The 18,299-nt window shown below is 37.9% G+C and overlaps 1 protein-coding gene across 9 annotated transcripts in view; it reads right to left on the reverse strand.

The window, feature by feature from the left end:
• Positions 1-15,724, reverse strand: part of EPHA7 (EPH receptor A7) — a 169,010-nt gene extending 153,286 nt beyond the window's left edge. For 3 of the 9 annotated variants that reach the window (XM_045188597.3, XM_024551728.4, XM_045188601.3), the window contains exons 1-3: positions 15,355-15,722; positions 10,789-10,853; positions 6,508-7,177 (exon numbers count right to left, since the gene is read on the reverse strand). In XM_045188597.3, the coding sequence (XP_045044532.1) occupies positions 6,508-7,177; positions 10,789-10,853; positions 15,355-15,451 (832 nt within the window). In that variant the 5' untranslated portion in view covers positions 15,452-15,722. Of the gene's footprint in view, positions 1-2,707; positions 4,558-6,507; positions 7,178-10,788; positions 10,854-13,555; positions 13,639-15,354 lie in introns of those variants that run through there. The other 6 variants (XM_045188598.3, XM_045188600.3, XM_045188603.3 and 3 more) reach the window with 5 other exon arrangements.
• Positions 15,725-18,299: the final 2,575 nt, after the last annotated feature.

Genomic DNA, 18,299 nt, shown 5'->3' on the forward strand with positions numbered 1-18,299 from the left:
TACTGGTTACAAAAGAAGATTCTGGAGCAAGAAGTCCTTGATTAAACAGTAGTCTGCCACTCCCTACGAGACTAGGACCTTAACCCATCCCTCACTGTGCTTCAGTTTCCTTACATAGAAAGTGTGTGCATACACCTTATATATAAATGTAACCTAATATAGAAATAATGTTATACTTCAGCAAGAGTCTTTTTTCTTCTTTAAATTGTGTTATAATAGTGTCTACCTACATGATTAAATGGGTTAGTAAAATCTTGCTTTAAGATTAAATTAATTAATATATGTGAAGCTCTTAAAATAACTCTTTTCATCTATTAAGAATTAAAAAATAAAATAAAATCTATGACCTATTTCTCTGTTGAATGCCTTGAATCTCTCCCCTTTTAAATGATTTAAACTATACCTGACAGTTACTAGTGCTCTGGCGCCTGAGCCTTATATTTAATACAGACATTAACTTAATTTAAAAACATATTTTGGAGATGCAATTTAATTTGTCTTTGTATGAACTATCAGGTTACATATAACATAATTATATTGTTTTAAAAAAACTCATAGACACAGAAAATCATATGGAAACTACCAGAGGGAAAGTGGGGCGGAGGAGACAGAGAGAGGAAAGGGAGAATAAATGGTGATAGAAGGGGACTTGACCTGGAGTGCTGAACACACAATACAGTGTACAGATAATATATTATAAAATCATACATCTGAAACCTATATAATTTTGTTAACCAATGTCACCCCAATAAATTCAATTAGAAAGAAACAAGAAAACATTAATGTTCAAGATATTTAAAAACAGGGAGAACAGCCTTGGCTGGGTGGCAGGAGCATCATCCCATGTACCAAAAGGTTGTGAGTTCAGTCCTTGGTCAGAGCACATACCTAGGTTTCGGGTTCAACCTATAGTCGGGGTGCATATGGGAGGTAACCAATGGATGTTTCTCTCTCAAATTGATATTTTCTTTCTCTCTCCCTATCCCTCCCTCTCCTCCCCTTTTCTCTCTCTTTAAATCAATAAACATATCCTTGGGTGAGAATTTAAAAAATAAATAAAAATATAGAGAACAAAAGATCACCCACAACTGCACCAGTCTGACATTTAATGTGATATTTATGTCCCTGTCTATTCTTTTCCCTATGTGAATTTTGCCTAGTACTAAATATCAGTGTATACAAAATGTTATTCTTTATTTTTCATTCAAGTTTTTAATGGCACAGTTTAAAATTCTTGTTAACACATTGTTGATATTTAAAGTTCAATCAAGGTGATGGATGCACTTAAATTTGGACATGTAAGTTATTTCCAATATTTCAAACTACATAAAATGTTGAGGTAGAGTTATGTAAAAGGTTGTTTTCTCTTACAGAACTATCTTTTTAGGTAAATCAAAGACGAGAATATTGGCTTAAAGGATATAGAACTATGTGTGGCCCGTAAGATCTATGTTTATTCACTCATTTTCATAAAAATTCTTTACTTCACAAACTCCCTATGTTATTAATAAAAAGATAATAGCAAGTGTTCATTGCATATTTGCTATGTCCCAGATACCATTCTTAGGGTTTTAACATGCATTATTTCATTCAATTCTGATAAGAATCCTATCAGGGTCATACTATTTTTATTAGCCCCAGTTTACACTTAAGGAAATTAAGGCTTAGAGAGATTGTCCTAGTTTATACACGGTATATCATGGAACCATAATTTTAAAAATCTGTGACTCCAACATCAGAGCTATTAGTTTAGTAGTGCATCTTACATTTCTGTATATATTTGATTATAAATACTATACATTATAAAGACTCACTTGCTATAATGAAAAGTGATGGTACAGGTCACATACTACTATTCTGTGAAAAAACACATAGTTTTCAAAAATCCAATCAAGCAGAAATTTAAATACTAATGCTATCAAATTGAAAAAATGTTTTAATTTATTGAATTGTGTATGTTTGTGACATGTCCATAAATTATATATTATTAAAATGACAGACCTATTAATTTAATAGAAAATATTAAGAAACAACTATGAGAAAAAATTCTTATAATAAAAATGAGAAATGTATGATTATTTGAATGCCCCTTACATGAAATCATAAAAAAACCTAAATCTTTGTTTTAATTCAGAAACTTAAAATTAAGCAACATAAATAATAGAAGCAGATTACTTCTCTATGTTCTAATATATACACATGTAAAATGCATTACAGCTTTAGATGTTTTACAATTAGAGTGACTACGTATTTTATCATCTGAATCAGAACACTTCTGAAAGCAAGCAGAAGCAATGTTGATAAGTAAAAAAATTATCCCAGGCAAATTAGGCATATCATCACCCTACTTTGGATAAAGTTTCATCAATTCTTCTGTAACTAAAATCCATTACTTGAAGTACAGGACAAATTTTAGGAAACAGTGGGGTGTGATGGGGAAATAATAAACAGGATCATAGGTTCTCAACAAATTTTGTTCTTTATTAATATCCCTGAGTTTCAGTTTCTCAGATCTCAAAAGAGAAAAAGAAAACAATACTTTTCACTTGTCATATGTGCTACAGATTAAACAAGAAAATGAACATAATTGTTCAGTATAAAATGCAAATTAACTGTATAAGTCCAAGTTACACTACGAAGCTCCACACTTTGACAAATAATATTCTAATTTTTAAATGAAATAAAATTATACAAAATTTCCAAAAATTTCAAAATATAACTTTATTAGCCTTCTGATAATATTTATATATGTAAAATACAGGGGTAGGTTGCAGTTGTGCATATGCAAAACAGTTTATTCTTGCAGTATTATTTATTAATTAACGTTTTATTTTCCATGCAAATAACTGTAAACCTACTTTTGCACACCTCTGTATAATCTGCTCTCAATTGTTTGAATGACTGAGCTTTTTATCTAAGAAAATATATTGGCTAGTTCATAAAAGTGACAACTTCCATGGTAATTTTTAAAAAGGATTTTTGACTGTACTTGAACAACAATAAAAAATGTGGAAAAAATAAAAATAAAATTAGTCTAAAAAAATAAAATAAAAACATGTTAACTACCTGGAATTATATATTTTTAAATGACTATAAAAAGATGTCTTCATAAAAATACTATATTAAGGAATCAGACAGAAATTCACCATATATTAGCCTTGAGAAATATTTAGTTTTCAAATTTGAGTTTTTTACAAAATAACAAAGAAAAAATTTACATCAACTGATCAAAATTCTGATCAGTTTTTATAGTTCTTAATATTTCAAATTCCATGCTAAGAACATCACAATGGGCTGGCACTCTAGAAAGTGTCCAGATAAATTTGCCTTGAAGTGGCTAACCGCCCTCATTTGGCTAGGGATTCACTAGCATCCTCTCCCAAACACTTAAGTTTTCCTCAATATGGAACTAGAATTTGTTTTCAAACTCTTAACAGGATCACCGAAGGGAAACAGGAGAAATACTATAAAGGCAGGCCTGGATTAAGTCCAGGGGCAAGTACTCTCAAAATGATGCCAAGAAATTATGCCAAGGAGGGAAGTGATTTTGCAAATGAATACAGTGTACTAGTTAAGTATAAGGTATTTAATTCTCTTGTCAAATCACCAAGGTTAAAAAGTAAGAAAGTTATCTGATAAACAATTTACTTGACTTATAAAATGCAGACATCCTCTTTCAGTTGAATGATAAGAAGGCATCTTTACTCCCTTAATCACATTTTCTTTAATGAAATCTTACTATTAATATCTAATTCCACCTATTCTAACACATAATTAATGTAGATGACAATGAAGTAATTTTATTTTACTTTTAAGTACCTTAGTGTATTTTGCAGGTGACAATAACTTTGGTATTCAAATGAGGTCCCAATTCTTGGAATCAAAATAAATGAATGTGAACATTGATAATAACACATTTAATAAGATGATTTTGATCATTTGGAAGACTGTTCTTAACAGTAAATATATCTCTACTGCAGCTAAAGATTGCTTTTCTTACTAAATTCTATACTTAGAAGTATAGTACTAAAAAAGTTTCTGTTTATTTTTCTTAACAAGTGAATGTAGAAACCATATGAGTTAAATTACATAAAATGAAACAAAAATACTATAATTTTCTTTAAAATCTTTAAACATTAAAAGTGCAAGACCTTTAGTACTATTTCCTAATCTTTCAGTAGACAAAAGTTATTGTGCACTTTTATATGTATTCCTGCTTTATTTCTGTTTCCCATTTTTAATTGCATTAAACTTTCACATTCCATTTTCACATGTCAAAATCTTCGTATTAGTAACCCCGACTGCTGACTGCCTTTATAGCTAAAATATCATAGTATGTTCTTAAAATGTTCTTACAAGAGTTATTGTTGAATCCGCCATCATTTTCAAGTAACTGTTGTAAGCCTCTAGTCAATGAGAACCTTGCCTTTCATTAAACTGATGAGTTAACTAAGAATATTTCTATACTTACCCAGTACAATAGCATTCTGCCTACTAATAGTGATAAATCTTCAGGTTTTGATTTCCACACACATGGAGCCTGCAGGATATTTTACTCTGTAAGAAATATGCCAGGGACAGCAAGGGGGAGAGGACAGTGGGTAGACAGGTTTAACTCCCTCAGGGAGCATAAAAGAATGCTGCTAAACTTTCCTATGGGACCTGCACCTGTAACATCTCCATTTATTTTGCACACAGCTCACGTCACAATGTCAGCTGTGGAGAGAATGATAATTGAGTGCTGAGTTACAAGTATTTAATAGGCTAGTGACCATCCACATGAAGCATTTAACTCTTCAATCAGGACAGAAAACTATGTTTGCTAAGTTACTCCATCTACATCCAGTAGAAATATAATGTAAGCCACATATGAAAATTTAGAACTTCTAGGAGCCACATTGGAAGAGTAAAGAGAAACAGTTGAAATTAATTTTAACATTATATTTTATTCAACCCAATTTATCTTTAAAAAATACTAATGATGTATTTTTAAAAACATTCTTTTATGTTTTGTGTACTAAGCCTTTGAGATCCAGAGTGTAATTTATTCTTACAGCACATCTTGACTCTGAATAGACACTTTTCAGAACCTAAAGAGGTACTGGCTACCATATTGGACATCATAGACCTAAATATTTTTTACTATTATTTCTTTAAGTATTCTACTAGAAAGAGAATTTAGGGGGAACTAATATGATTTATATACCAAATTACTATTAGCAAGGCATTTAAGTTCAGCAGTGAAACAGAATAATATTTGCTAGGGTTCTCCTTGCTTTGTGATGGAATATGGAGCAATATTGTTATAAGTCCAGGCTCTGGAACCAGAATGCTCTGAGTTTGAATCTAAGCTAAAACGAGCATTACTTACTAAAGTAATGACAAGCAAGCCGAATACCCTTGGCAGCCGTGATTTTTCATTCTGTAACATAGAGATGATGGTGACATCTCCCTATTAAATACACCAGTAAAGTGAAGCACATGGAAGAGTATCTGCACACACCGTTACCCCCTAGATTTAATTACAGTGATTACTGTTAGTTCCAGTCCCTCTAAATTAACTAACATTTGCAAATATTAAAACGATGCTGCTGGCAAGGATTAAAAGAATATATGAAAGTTATTTTTTGAAATGTATCATGTTTTATAAGTTACAAGTTAAGAGAGAAGTGATATAATCTAAAGAAAATTTTCAAGATAGGTATATGTGACATAGTTTTAAATAAAAAAACCTGATCAATTATTATGACCACATAATGTTAAGTAGTAGAAAAATCCAGTTTTAGAAAAAAATAAGATTTACTAATTCATAGGCTATTACTGTTTCAAAACAAATCGAAAATGTCCAGCTGAGGTATTAGGATAACTAAAACTTTACTCTGGTCCACTTCAACAAAAATGTGCTCTGCTATCGTATAAACTCATCAGGAAAACACTCGTTTTATTATTTAGTCCAGAAAAGAAATATGGCTTCGGCAGAAGTAACCTCAGAGATTAATTAAGTGAAGTGTGATGAGTTTGTATCAAAATTTTGGTACTTATAAAAAATGTTTCTGAAAGCTTGCAAATGTATTTGTACTTGCCCTGTCAGCAGAACTCTTGTTAGCAAGCCCCTGAACCTACTTTTTTGTGCTACTCACAAGTCCAGATGATTTGGGTTTCAAAACAGGAGTCACATATCATCAAATCCTGATTAATGTCACTTCGCTTTCCTCTCTTAAATCTCATAGCTCAATGCGCAACTGTTGACTGCTATGTCAAGCAGAAGGCTAATTTGATTTTAGTAACAAATACCATTATCGCTCATCTTTATTACATAGCCTTAATGCAGATATCACAGTGGGGAATCATTGATAAGTTTAATGGAGAGTTTACTTAAGATCTACTGAATCAGGCTGATGGTACAGAGAAGACTCACACATTCAAATAATTATTACTACTTAAAGACCTTGATACTGAAATAGAAAAAAAGTGCAAAGTAGAATTTTAATAGCACATATTACTTACGTTCACAAGTGTCCCCTTTTTGCTGGTAGCCTGCTTTGCAGATACATTTTCCAATGGGCACTAACCATTCTCCTTCTGCACTGCAGTGCATCCTGGGGGAGTTTTCCGCCTCTTCCTCTGCACTGCTGACACATGTCCCTCGAACCTCGACTAAAGAGGAAAATTCTGAACCAGTCACTGTATCTGGAAAGATAGCTAAGTTCTCAATAATGGACCAGCACTTCTTGTAGTACACTTTGACAGAAACCAAAGCTATGCAAGCCCCTACATCCTGAAAGGCAAGATAGAATCCCTTTTTGGACAAAGGTCCAATCTCTCTCACCTCAGTGTTAAGCTTCATCTTTCTTTCACCAAGGTCACCTTGAGTAAAACTTTCATCTGCAGCAATGGTGTCTATTTTTACATAGAGGTTTTCTCTTATATTCCTGCCAGTGTCGTAGTCTGTTTCATAATAGTACAAATTAAAGGTTTCCTTGCAAGTTCCCAGTACTCCAGGAAGACTGTTACAATCCCTCAGGGTGAATTTCAATTCTACAAAAATCCTTTGTGCGTTGCCTTTCGAAATCCAGTTAGTCCGCAGCCAGTTGTTTTGGTTGGGCTCCATGACCTGGCATACCTGGTATGTTCGTATGGGGGTGTAGTTCTCATCCAGACCACTAATTTCTTCCCACTGTAAAAGTAAACAAAGTTCATCAGTCATTCAGCAAAAAATAGCACTTAGACTTCGAGAGCGCATGAGGAATCTTTCATAGCACAAATGCACATCTTTGAAACAGGTGGGTCCCTGTCCTGACAAACACGGCAACCTGAGAACACCGCATTCTCACCTCAGCTTAGAACTTGTGGTGGAGCATCATTCAGGGGGCTTGCCTGTTTCTGCATATAGTAAATATTTAACTTTGTTTAATATATCTTTTGCTAGTGTATTATATTAGTGTTTCTTTTTACATGTTTGTTTACATCTGTAGTCTCCATTGGGATTGTAATATTTATGGACTAAAGTGCTCAACATAATTACTTATATTATAGTTAAATGCATATACATATGGATACATGGCAGAATTCTTATAACTCAGTTGACATTTTAAGTGTAAATGTTATATTTAAACTTAGAAAGTACCTAAAAACATAGGGAAGAAAATGCCAAGAGTACTCTGTAATGTAAAAGCGTTCCACTCTATGTTGATATTCATAATGCAAACTCTTTTACAATCTTTTCAAAATGAGACATAAGAGAGTAACATTTTACAGAGCTATTTATTTATTGCAGTGTTATCAATAATATTGTACATAAATCCACATAACTATAAAAAAGTATTTGTATGAAAGTATGATTCATCTTTTTAAATAAACTGCTTTCAATAGAAAATCAAATATATGCGGCAAATCAGCATCCTGAATCATATTTCAGTAATAAGCTTTCTGACAGGAAAAATATCGAATGTTTCAAAATGCCTATTCTTATGCTGATACAATGCATGCAATAGCAAACTCATATTACATATATGCACAAAAAAAGGAAAATAAGTTTAGAAGTCCTGGCAACAATTTAAAGATTATTATATCATCTATAATATTACCTATATTGCTATTAGCAATTAAAGTCATTTCATCTAAAATAGCTCAAAAAGCCTAAAATAAGTTGTTTATGTCTTTTTTTACCATTGTTACAAAATTACCCACTTTATAGTTATGTTGCCTTCTTAGTGAAATCGTCATCTACTTTTACTCATTTCTCCAATATGAAATGCCAATATAAAAATATATTATCAAAGTCCAAAGTCACATAGCATGCAATGTTTAAACTATTATTTCAAGTAAAGCAGATGGGAAAATAAACTAATAATCATGTGCTAATGATTTGTATATATAAAACTTGCCCGAGAATCAATGTATTTAAATGCTCTATAAAGTATCAATACCTATTTTAAAACTGTTTCTTAGCCAACTAACGAAACACTAATACATTATAATTAAGAAAATTCTTGTATGATGCTACCGAATTACTACAATTTTATTATACACACTATCCAAGGTCCTCAACTACAGCGAAGAACCCATCATTATGTGCAGTTTTACTCAACACAACTTGAGTTTGTGACTAGTTAATGGATGCACATAGTCCCTTTGTTTCCATTAGCTGCTTAGAATCTGTTTGAATGGCACTTACCCCAATAAACCCAAATTCCTCCATTTAAAGAGGTAGATGTTAGTCACTTAATAAGATTGAAATTAGTAAAAGAAGTAAAACTGGTAATGGCATCTCCAAAAAAAAAATCAAAAGCTCCAAAGATAAATGTGCTCTTTTTAATAAGTTTCCAGTTGGAGGAAACCAAGGCCAATTAATATAAAGGATTATATCTCAAGAATTCCTGTTTTCTAACTTTAAAAACAATTACATTACTTTGTCCTATCTATAAAAAATCAATTTTACTAAGATATGGATCCCAGTTAACTTTAATTTTTATTTAAAAATTTATTCCTGAGGGGCAAATATCAAAACAACTATGTATAGATAACAAATAGACTACATAAATGCATTTAACACAATTCTTGTTTTATTAGCTCACTTTCCGAGAGGCTGCAGTGATTTCTACAAATGACACCATTGGGGGAAAAGTGTCAATTCTGATACTATGCTTTTACAATTCACTTTTAAAAATAGTTTTGGGAAATTTGTATCTTAATAACAATTTACTTCCAGTTAGATATTTAATTACATTAGCCAATCCATTTCATATATGGGAAACAACAGGAATCATCATTTTCTAATATTATCTGTTGATTCCTTCAGAAATGTAGGGTTAACTCTAATTCAGATACTTTGGACTGACAAACTGCCCATTTGAGTCTCAGGTAACACAGACAGTCATAATTTATCATTTTGTGGATTACATGGATGAAGTATTATAATCATATATCAGTTTACTTCTCCTTAGAGATAAAACCAACCTCTACCTCTATTTGTTTTAATTGATGGATGGTAGAAAATAGGCTACATCTGTCATTGGCAAAAAAGGTGTTTCATTTCTTATTGTAAATGTCTTCCTATAACTACATTATTTCATTCATGAAAAACTTCCATTCGCAAAAAAAGTATTGATGCCTACCTCAGACTTTGCGTATTTTTTACACTTAGCCTGTAAAACATTTGTTACTTTCCCTAACTTATTCTGACCAACACAGGAAACTACAATATGATCTTAAGCAATCTCTCAAATATTAACCAAAATAAAAATCTGAATATTTTAAACAGATTTTCATAACTCACATTTTGAATTCTTAAGTGACTTCCACTTCATGACATTGACTTTATGATATTCTTATACTTAACAATCCCTTTGGACTTTCATTCTTCTCTTTGAAAAATTTGTTACACTTTTTATATCTCACTTACACTTCATGCACTTTGATTCAGATTTCTTACTGTGCTAATGATTAACTCAAGTAACAGTGGAGTACATTTTCCTTTTCAGAGCCCTCTTCCATAAGAGGGAATGAAGTATGTACCTTCTTTCACAATTAAAAGACCTGAGGATAAAGCCATTGAACTAAATTTAAGTAATATATCTTCCCTGATGTATGAAACATATGGTAAAACACTGGTGTGGGGGGATTACTTATATTTCACAGATTTTTATTTGAATGCTGTTATTCATACTTACTGTAATATATTTATATTTACTGTAACGTGTGTGTGTTCTACCATCACTGCTGATTAATAACAGCAGATAGGACATGACATACATTTGGAGAATCCAAATAATATTTGATAGCAAATTATATGCTAAAATATTGAGCCAATTATATTTTAGCTACCTTTTCAAGTATATTTTGAATGATACTAAAACTGTTTTTAAAAGAGAAAAAATGATTACATTCTGTTTTAAAGAATGCACACAACCTACCTGGTTATTATACTAAAGAAGTATAAAGCAACTAGAGAGGTTTAAGGGAGTCTGTGAAAGGATTGTTCCCTGTAATTAGTTAGAATTTACAGCCTGGAGCCTGAGGAATGACTCCGCTCACAATAAGAACTCATAATATTATGGTTACAGAGTTCTTTAAATCCATGTCCCCAAGCACTAAGTATACCCCCTTCTCTACTTAATGAACTCAATGTCTCATGACAAACACAACAGGATACTGAGCACAATATTTGGAATGATAATAAAACTCTTCAAATATGAAGAATATGAGTAACTCCACTGTGGAAAGAGGGAAAGGTTTTTGTGTTCTACTTTAAAATGTAAAGTGTGATATTTTATAAGAAGCACTTACCCCATTTGGTGGATAGGAAATCCATTCCAGCTCTGTTTGCTGTGCTTTAGAATCCAGCAGCAGTACTGAAAAAAAGTTTTATTTCCAAATGTCACATGAACATTTTAAACACATTTGTAAAGTTATTAAAGGGAATCTAATTTTATATTTTATCACTTTATCACTTAAGATATATACAATTCTTTTTATAAATGAATGGTGAAATGAATACCTACCTGAAACAAGTATATTACTCCACTTTGGGAGAAAATATATTGAAATACCACCTTATATTTGGTATTTTTAAATAAAATATTAAACTAAATTTAAAAACTCAAAAGTAACATGAAAGTGAGGGTGAAAATTGCTATGTGATGAATTGTTTCTACAGTGATTGTATATTATAAAGGCTTTGTAAACCACTGAGCCCTGTAAATTTTGTCAGAAGATAATGAAAACATAATAAAGTATAACTCTACAGTACTCTTAAGATAGCCATTAATTTATAATATTCTACCATAAGTATTTCCCAGCATCTTTTGAGAATTGGAGTTTATTTTTTTGAAACTTTTCACACACAGTGTCTTCTGTGAATCCAAAATGAATGTGGTTAAAAACCTTATTAAGCAATGCTATCCTGAGAAAAATAAACTCTTATTTGCAAAGAATATTTCTGAATTAGTCAGACATTTGTTTTCAATATTTCTGCTTTCTTAATTTCCAAAGGTTTCAAAGTATTAACTAATTCTCAAACTGTTATAAATAAACTCTGACTCGACTATGTTTCTGACTTGCCTTTTTAAACCAGTTGTATTCTGCTTTGATGTATCAAAAATCACAGTACAATGTATGTAAATTTATATAAATGTAACGAATGCTCCTGATAGTATTAATAGAACATATTCAAATGCCATAAAACATACTTCCAACTTGATATATTTTATTGCTTTGTAAGACAATTACCCTCCTAAAGAATTCATTGTTCTCTTTACCTGAGTCTTTTTCTTTAAAATATTTTTGACTCTACAGCATGTAGAAATGTATCAGGTTGTCCAGAAATAACAGTGAATGTATTTTCGAGTATGTAAATATGATTAACATCAACCTCAATAAAATTTTAAAACTCGAACTTTAATAAAATACATGCTTATGTGAACTTTTGAATAATATCTAGAGGAAAAAACGTGTATTTTAAAGGAAATGAAAATTTGTTATGCTTAGACCTCGCGCTAGTCAAGGGTTATTCTCTGTAACTTAAAAAGGTATGGATATAGGTAGATGGATGCTTTTCGAAAAAGTGGTTTGCACTTAGGACTGTAGTGGAGGGCCATGAGAACACACACACTTGACTCTCTTCCCAATGAGGAGGTAAAAAACCGCACGCTTTTAAAGAACAAGTTGTATTTCACACTTGGAACGTCAATACATCATTGGGCTAGTGAATTTATATGAAATAACTTTTTTAATTTATTGATTTGAGAGAGCGAAGAAGGGAGGAGAAATCAGTTTGTTCCACTTTTTGGTGTATTCGTTGTTTGCTTCTGCACGCGTCCTCGCAGGGATGGAACCTGCAACCTTGGCGCTTATGGGGACAACGCTCTAACCAACTGAGCTACCCAGCCAGGGCCTTAAGGATTTTTCAAGGTTTATATTGTTTTTGTCCTCAACAATAGAGAGGAAGCACAGAGAACAATGTGGATGCCAGATGCTCTTCTTCTGAGATGATTTACCCTATTTTACTATTTCCTTGTCTTTTGTACTGGCATGACAAGAGGCAAGTTGGTTTCAAACACAGGTGACCTTCTTGGGTCGTTTCTGAGGATGAAATAAGCACCGCGGACGGTTCATTGCCATTCCGTTACCCCTCAGCACCGCCTGGGGTGGGCGCAGAGACCGCGGCGGGGTGAAGATGGCAAGCGCTGAGAAATAAACAAATAAAAACACACCAGAAACCACCCCCTGAACCTTCGAGCAGAAGCAGCTCTAAAGCGATCAGTCCCCCTCGCTCCCCGCCGTCTGCTCCCAGGATACACCCCCAAGTGAGCGCTTCCGCCCCCCTGTCCAGAGCGCGCGGCGCCACCCCCGCATCGCGCCCGCGGAGGGGCGGCCGGGCGTCCCACCCGGACCCGCCGAGCCCGGCCCGGGCTTGGCGACTCCGCGCCCCGCCACAGGGCCGAGCCGGGTGAGGGCCAGGGGCGCGAGGTGGGCGCGGGGCCGCGCGGGCAGCCCGGGAGGCCGAGGGCCGCTGCGGCCGGGGCGGGGCCGCCGGGGGGCGGGGCGGGGGCTGCCAGACGGGCGTGCCCGCGGCTCCGAGCCTCCAGCACGGCTCGGCCAGACCTGAGCACTCCAGGGAACCGGTGGCGCCCTCGCTGCAGAAAGAGACAGGAGGAGGAGAGAGGCTTGCGGGAAGCGTCTCCTCCGAGGGAGCGGCGACGGCAGCTTCTACGAAGAGGAGGAAAACAGCGGCTGCACTTTCGCCTGCAAGCTCTCATTTAGACCCTGGCTCGCAGGAGCGGGAACTGACCGCCCGGAGTCAGAGTTCGCGGGGAAAGTGGAGGAAGGTGCGGAGGTCCCTCACCTTCCTTCAACCGACCCGTCCAGCCCGGAGCCGGGCCCCGCTCCCGCATTCCCGGCGCCCGCAGGTCGTTGCCCCGGCGCGGCCTCGGAGCTCGCTGTCTCCCAGAACCGCAGCCCCAGATCGCCGCTGCGCGTTGGGAGAGTCGCCCCGGAGCAGCCGGGCGCATTCGCCTCCCCGCCCCCATTTTAAATATCTCACTTCAGCGTTTACCGAACTCAGCCTCCTGGAATCAGAATCCTCCCCGCGTCTGCGGCACCCAGAAGAAGGCGGCGAGCGAGCCAGCTGGCTGCGGGAACCTCTCCCCCTAGTGATGCGGTTATTTATAGCTCAGACTCCCGCCCGGGTCAGCCCGAGCGCGCGCGCCTGGCTCCGCCGCCGCAGCGACGCAAACTTTCCGCAACTCCCGCTCCTCCGGAGGAATCGGGAGGAGATTCCGGGACTGAATGTTCCTAATCGCACGCGAGGAGAAATGTGGGGTTCGGCACGTTTGGGTGTGTGTTTGGGGTGTAGCAGACATCGGTTAGGCTGCAAACGCGTAACCGACATTTCGGAGTCACGGTTTTCTCTGAATGGATTCTGCGTCAACACTGGTTGCAGATGTGGAACTGGGGTCAGAAGGTCAGGCTGGACCACGAAGTAGGACAAGACTTCGGGTTGGGGTGGTTTGTGTGAACGAAGAGAGGTGTAGGAAGAGAACTTGGGAGGTGGGGAACCCGGCACTAAATCACTAAGTTTTAAGGGATAAATGAAGCGAAGGCCGATATGCAGCTCCCGCCCCCATTACCACCGTGACCTAACTCTGATATCAGTTTCCTCCATCCTCCATAGTTCAGGAACAAGTAATGATCAGCGTTCTGCTTTTAAATATCGGAAAGTCAACCTCAGCCTTACAAGCCTAGAAGACACGAGGTGGGGTGGGGAATAAATTGCAACTGCTCGGAGCAAGACATTTCCATTGACAGGGTTTCTTTTTCCCCAGCTCCAACTACAGGCACCGAAAGGTATTTTACCTTCTGTCAGTGGTTCAAAGGAGGAGGGAAAAAAAAAAAAAAAAAAAAAAACAACCATACACATAACAGCGTATCTGGTTACCCAAGTGGAACCTGCCTTCTTCATCCACAGCTAGCCCGCAGGGTCCAGGTCTGTCCCACGGTTTGACCCCTCGGACTGAACTGCTGGACTTGGGGCAGACGTTTGGGGACTCGCAATCGCCTAGGCAGCCTCACGTTATCAGGGTCACAGCCCCAGCACGGCCCCTGCCTCCCCGGCCCGGCAGAGCCCTCTAGGTTGCCCCTACCCCGGGCTGTACGGACCTGCGCGCCACGCGCGCTAAGTAGAGGCTTCCCGACCGTGGGGCGCGCGTCCCTGGCCGGATTCACCTCCGCGGCGTTATTGTTCCGCGCCGGCGGCCGAGCGCCAGCCGTAGGCCCGCGGCTCCTCCTCCGGTGCAGTGAGCACTTCATTAGTAACCCGAGCGTTCGGAGCTCACACAAGTCACGGCCCCTCGTGGAAGGCTGCGCACTTCAGCCACTCGCTGGCGGGCTGGCCGGGACACTAGAGGCTGCACTCCCCAGTTTCCGACTAACTCCGGCCGCAGCTTAACCCTCGGGAAGCAAACACAGAGAGGAGGAGGAGGGAGAGAGGTCGAGAAAGGGGAAGACATCCGACTTGCCCCGGGTTTCGGACGACGATCACGCCGGCGGTACCCCGCCACCCCACCCCACCCCACCGCCTTCTGTAGCTGCTCACGCCCTCCAGACTGCCCGCGCCAAAAACCCTGCTCCTGTCGGGCCATCAGCCCCGGGCGGGGGGCTGCGGGCGGCAGTGGAAGCAGCCCCACTAGCCGCCCGCCCGCCCCGGGCAGCCGGAGCGGCGAGGGGGCGGGGAGCCAGCGGGGAGGGTCGCCCTACGCCGGAGGCGCGGCCCGCAGCCCCGCGGACCAGACCGCTCCTGCAGGTAGACAGCTAAATAAATAAGTCAGAACAAACTTTGCTTTTCCATCACCTTACCTTCCTTTGCAGCCTGCGCCTCCCCGGTGTGTGCAAAACGGAAAAACCAGATGTAGCATAAAATAATCCATGAAGGGTGCCGAGTTTGAAAGACCATGGTGCATGAGCAGGTTTTATTTTAGGTCTCAGTTGAGTCGTAGCTTTTTAAATGCTGTTTGATCCAAAGTGGGTTCCTTTTTATTGCTGTCCTCGCATCGATTCCCCTTCTCGATCTCCGGGCGGCGGCTCCACGTTTAGCTTTTTAAAATTTCACCCCCCTCCCCTCCAGTTCTTTCACACTGTGTTCACTGCCTGCAAGTCTCCGACTGCAGACCCGCCGCTTGCTCCACACTCGAATAATATCAATTGGGGGGGTGAGGGCGGGACTCCGAGTGGAGAGCCTCCGCCACTCGGACTGAGTGGCAGGCGCAGCGGGCTTGCCAGGCAGCGATTCCCAGGGCCGAGGGGCGGGTCCCCGTGAAGCGGCCGCCCCGGCCGCGGGGGCGGGGTTCGGGGAGCCGGCCAATCCGCGGTGAGCGGAGTCAAGTTGCGGGTCCTGGATTCCCTCCAGCTTCTTGGTTCCCTGATCGCGCTGGATGCTCAGAGAGGGATGACGTGGATGGCAGCTGAGGTGCGTGCTGCTGTGGGCACTCTGGTTTGTGGCAATGGCAAGCTTTCGTGGAGCAGAATCAAGCCGAGAATAACACTCCCAATTTACAGTTCCCCATATAGCTTTACTCCTCTACGTCTTGTAGAAACAGAGGCTATGCAAGCGTTCTCTCAGCTACCAAGCACGGAGCCGGGACAGTGAAATGAGCTGTGCCTTTAAGTAAAGTGTCTTTTACTTTTTTTGTTGTTACAGTCTCCGCGGGTTGGAAACTGTTCTTTTCCTTTCTTGCAGAGTTTCTACTTCTTTTTTTGTTACTCCAACAGCAGTCAAATCTAGGCTCCACCCAGCACAGTCCGTAGAAGAATAAAAGTAACGACATGTATTATGTTCAAACAGTGTTTCCAAGAGTTTGCAACAATCTCTGGCAAAAGAAACAGAGGAAAAGGGAGTAGAGAAAGGAAGTCTTTTGTTTTATGGGTCCTCCTTACCCCGCCCAATCTTTTCACAATAGTTTGTTGGTTGCAATAAAACATTCAGACAACCTTCAGATGATTCCGTATCATTTTCTGAGGTTTTCCCTTGGATTTCCCCACTTTGATCGTGACCCATTTTGCTGCATACATTACATTTAATTTTAAAGAATGCTACTATGAATTAAGCTCATAAAGTAAACGTCTTTCACAAATATCGACTTCTTTCCCATTAGTATTAAATAAGTATTCCTCTGAAAGGGAAACTGAGAATAAAAAGTATAACCAACATCTCCAGTTGAATTCAGCCAACTCAAATGTCGGGGACGACTGTGTAAAGAGGGAAATTCGTTTACCGTTAGGCAGTTTTGGACTCTGCAATTCAGGAGGTGAGTTAATATAATAAGAACTTTAAAACATTAATTGCCAAATCATCAATTTCAAAGGTCACACAGAGTAACGTTATCACATATTTAAGATGAGCTTTATTTTCTTCTTGTCCTCTATTATTCCTTTTAAAAGAATATTTGTCACTCATAATTTATTTTTATTTATGACAGGCACAAAGTTTGTTCTCACCTAAGATTCCAAATTTTTTCCTGTCTTCCTATCTGGAAATATAAGGTAAATTGGGTTATTTCTGGTATTTTTAGTAAAGGCTTTCCAGAAATGACAACCCCAGATTTTTAAATTTTACTTTATGGTAAGTCGGCTCCTACAGTTTTTATTTGCCTAATACAATTACAAAAGAAAAAGAAAAAAGAGAGAGAGAAATGCTATCTCCTTTGCCTTTAACCTCTCTTTGGTTCTGTAGAGTTTTTTTCCCCCTTAAACGTTACTTGTTCCTAGCCATTATGCCAATTAAATATTTTAGAAAGTATATCTAAAAACATCCTAAGGGTCTTTTAAATGATGCAAATAAAATTTAAATGGCTTAATAGATTAACCTTGAAAAGAGACCCCCCAAAAAAAACTAGAGTACACTTGTTACAGAGATCAATCAGTATTTATACTAACAGATGCTTTAAGAGTAAAAATTGTAAGGTAAAACATTAGAATTAAAAACATAAATCCCCACATGTAGTCTAGAAAACTATTAATCTCAGAATCATAAAATCACAAATATTAAACCACTTCTAATAGTTAAAACTAATTCACTTGGATTTCAACACTTTCCCCAGGGTCTCATCCCCACTTCTTAGAAGGACACCAAGCTAGCCTTTAAAGTTGAAAATATTCCTTTCATCTATTGAATGACTAATACTGAGTGATGTGAATACAAATACCTTTCCATTAAACCAGGAAACCAAAGAAGTAACATCCTTCACTCTGATGAGCATAGGTGGTGTAGGGAGCCCCCTTATTGTGTGCTCTCTTCTGTCAAACACAGGGGCATGTGCAGCCTCGCTTTTATTTTTAGAGACAAGATGCTTCACATTATATGCACATGTGCCAGGCTGCTGACAGTTTTCAGAGTTGCACAGTGATGCTCATTTTAAGTTTGCCAACCTTCCCTTCTCCTCCTCTTCCTTCTTTTTTGATATCCAGGTACTGCATATTGATAAAGAAGTCATGGCATTTAAATAAAAGTGAGTGATTTAGTCAAGAAGAAAATGTTCATTACTCAGTATTATACAGCATATATTTTAGTATATAAATTGGTGTTAGATTATTTCACTAGCAGCAAAGCATATACATCTATTTGAACATGATACATTGAAATAAAACACAGTTTGTAAAATTTTCATATTTTAAGATAATATTTGAAAGTTAATTATATAACTTTTTAATAGTCCATTTTAGCTTCATATGTATGATATTTGCATATTATCTCTTTTTAAAGCAAATTGTAAAAAGTGTCATAAATGTATGTGTGTATATAAAAT

This window comes from Desmodus rotundus, chromosome 11, assembly GCF_022682495.2.
Source record: "Desmodus rotundus isolate HL8 chromosome 11, HLdesRot8A.1, whole genome shotgun sequence".
Lineage (NCBI taxonomy): Eukaryota > Metazoa > Chordata > Mammalia > Chiroptera > Phyllostomidae > Desmodus > Desmodus rotundus.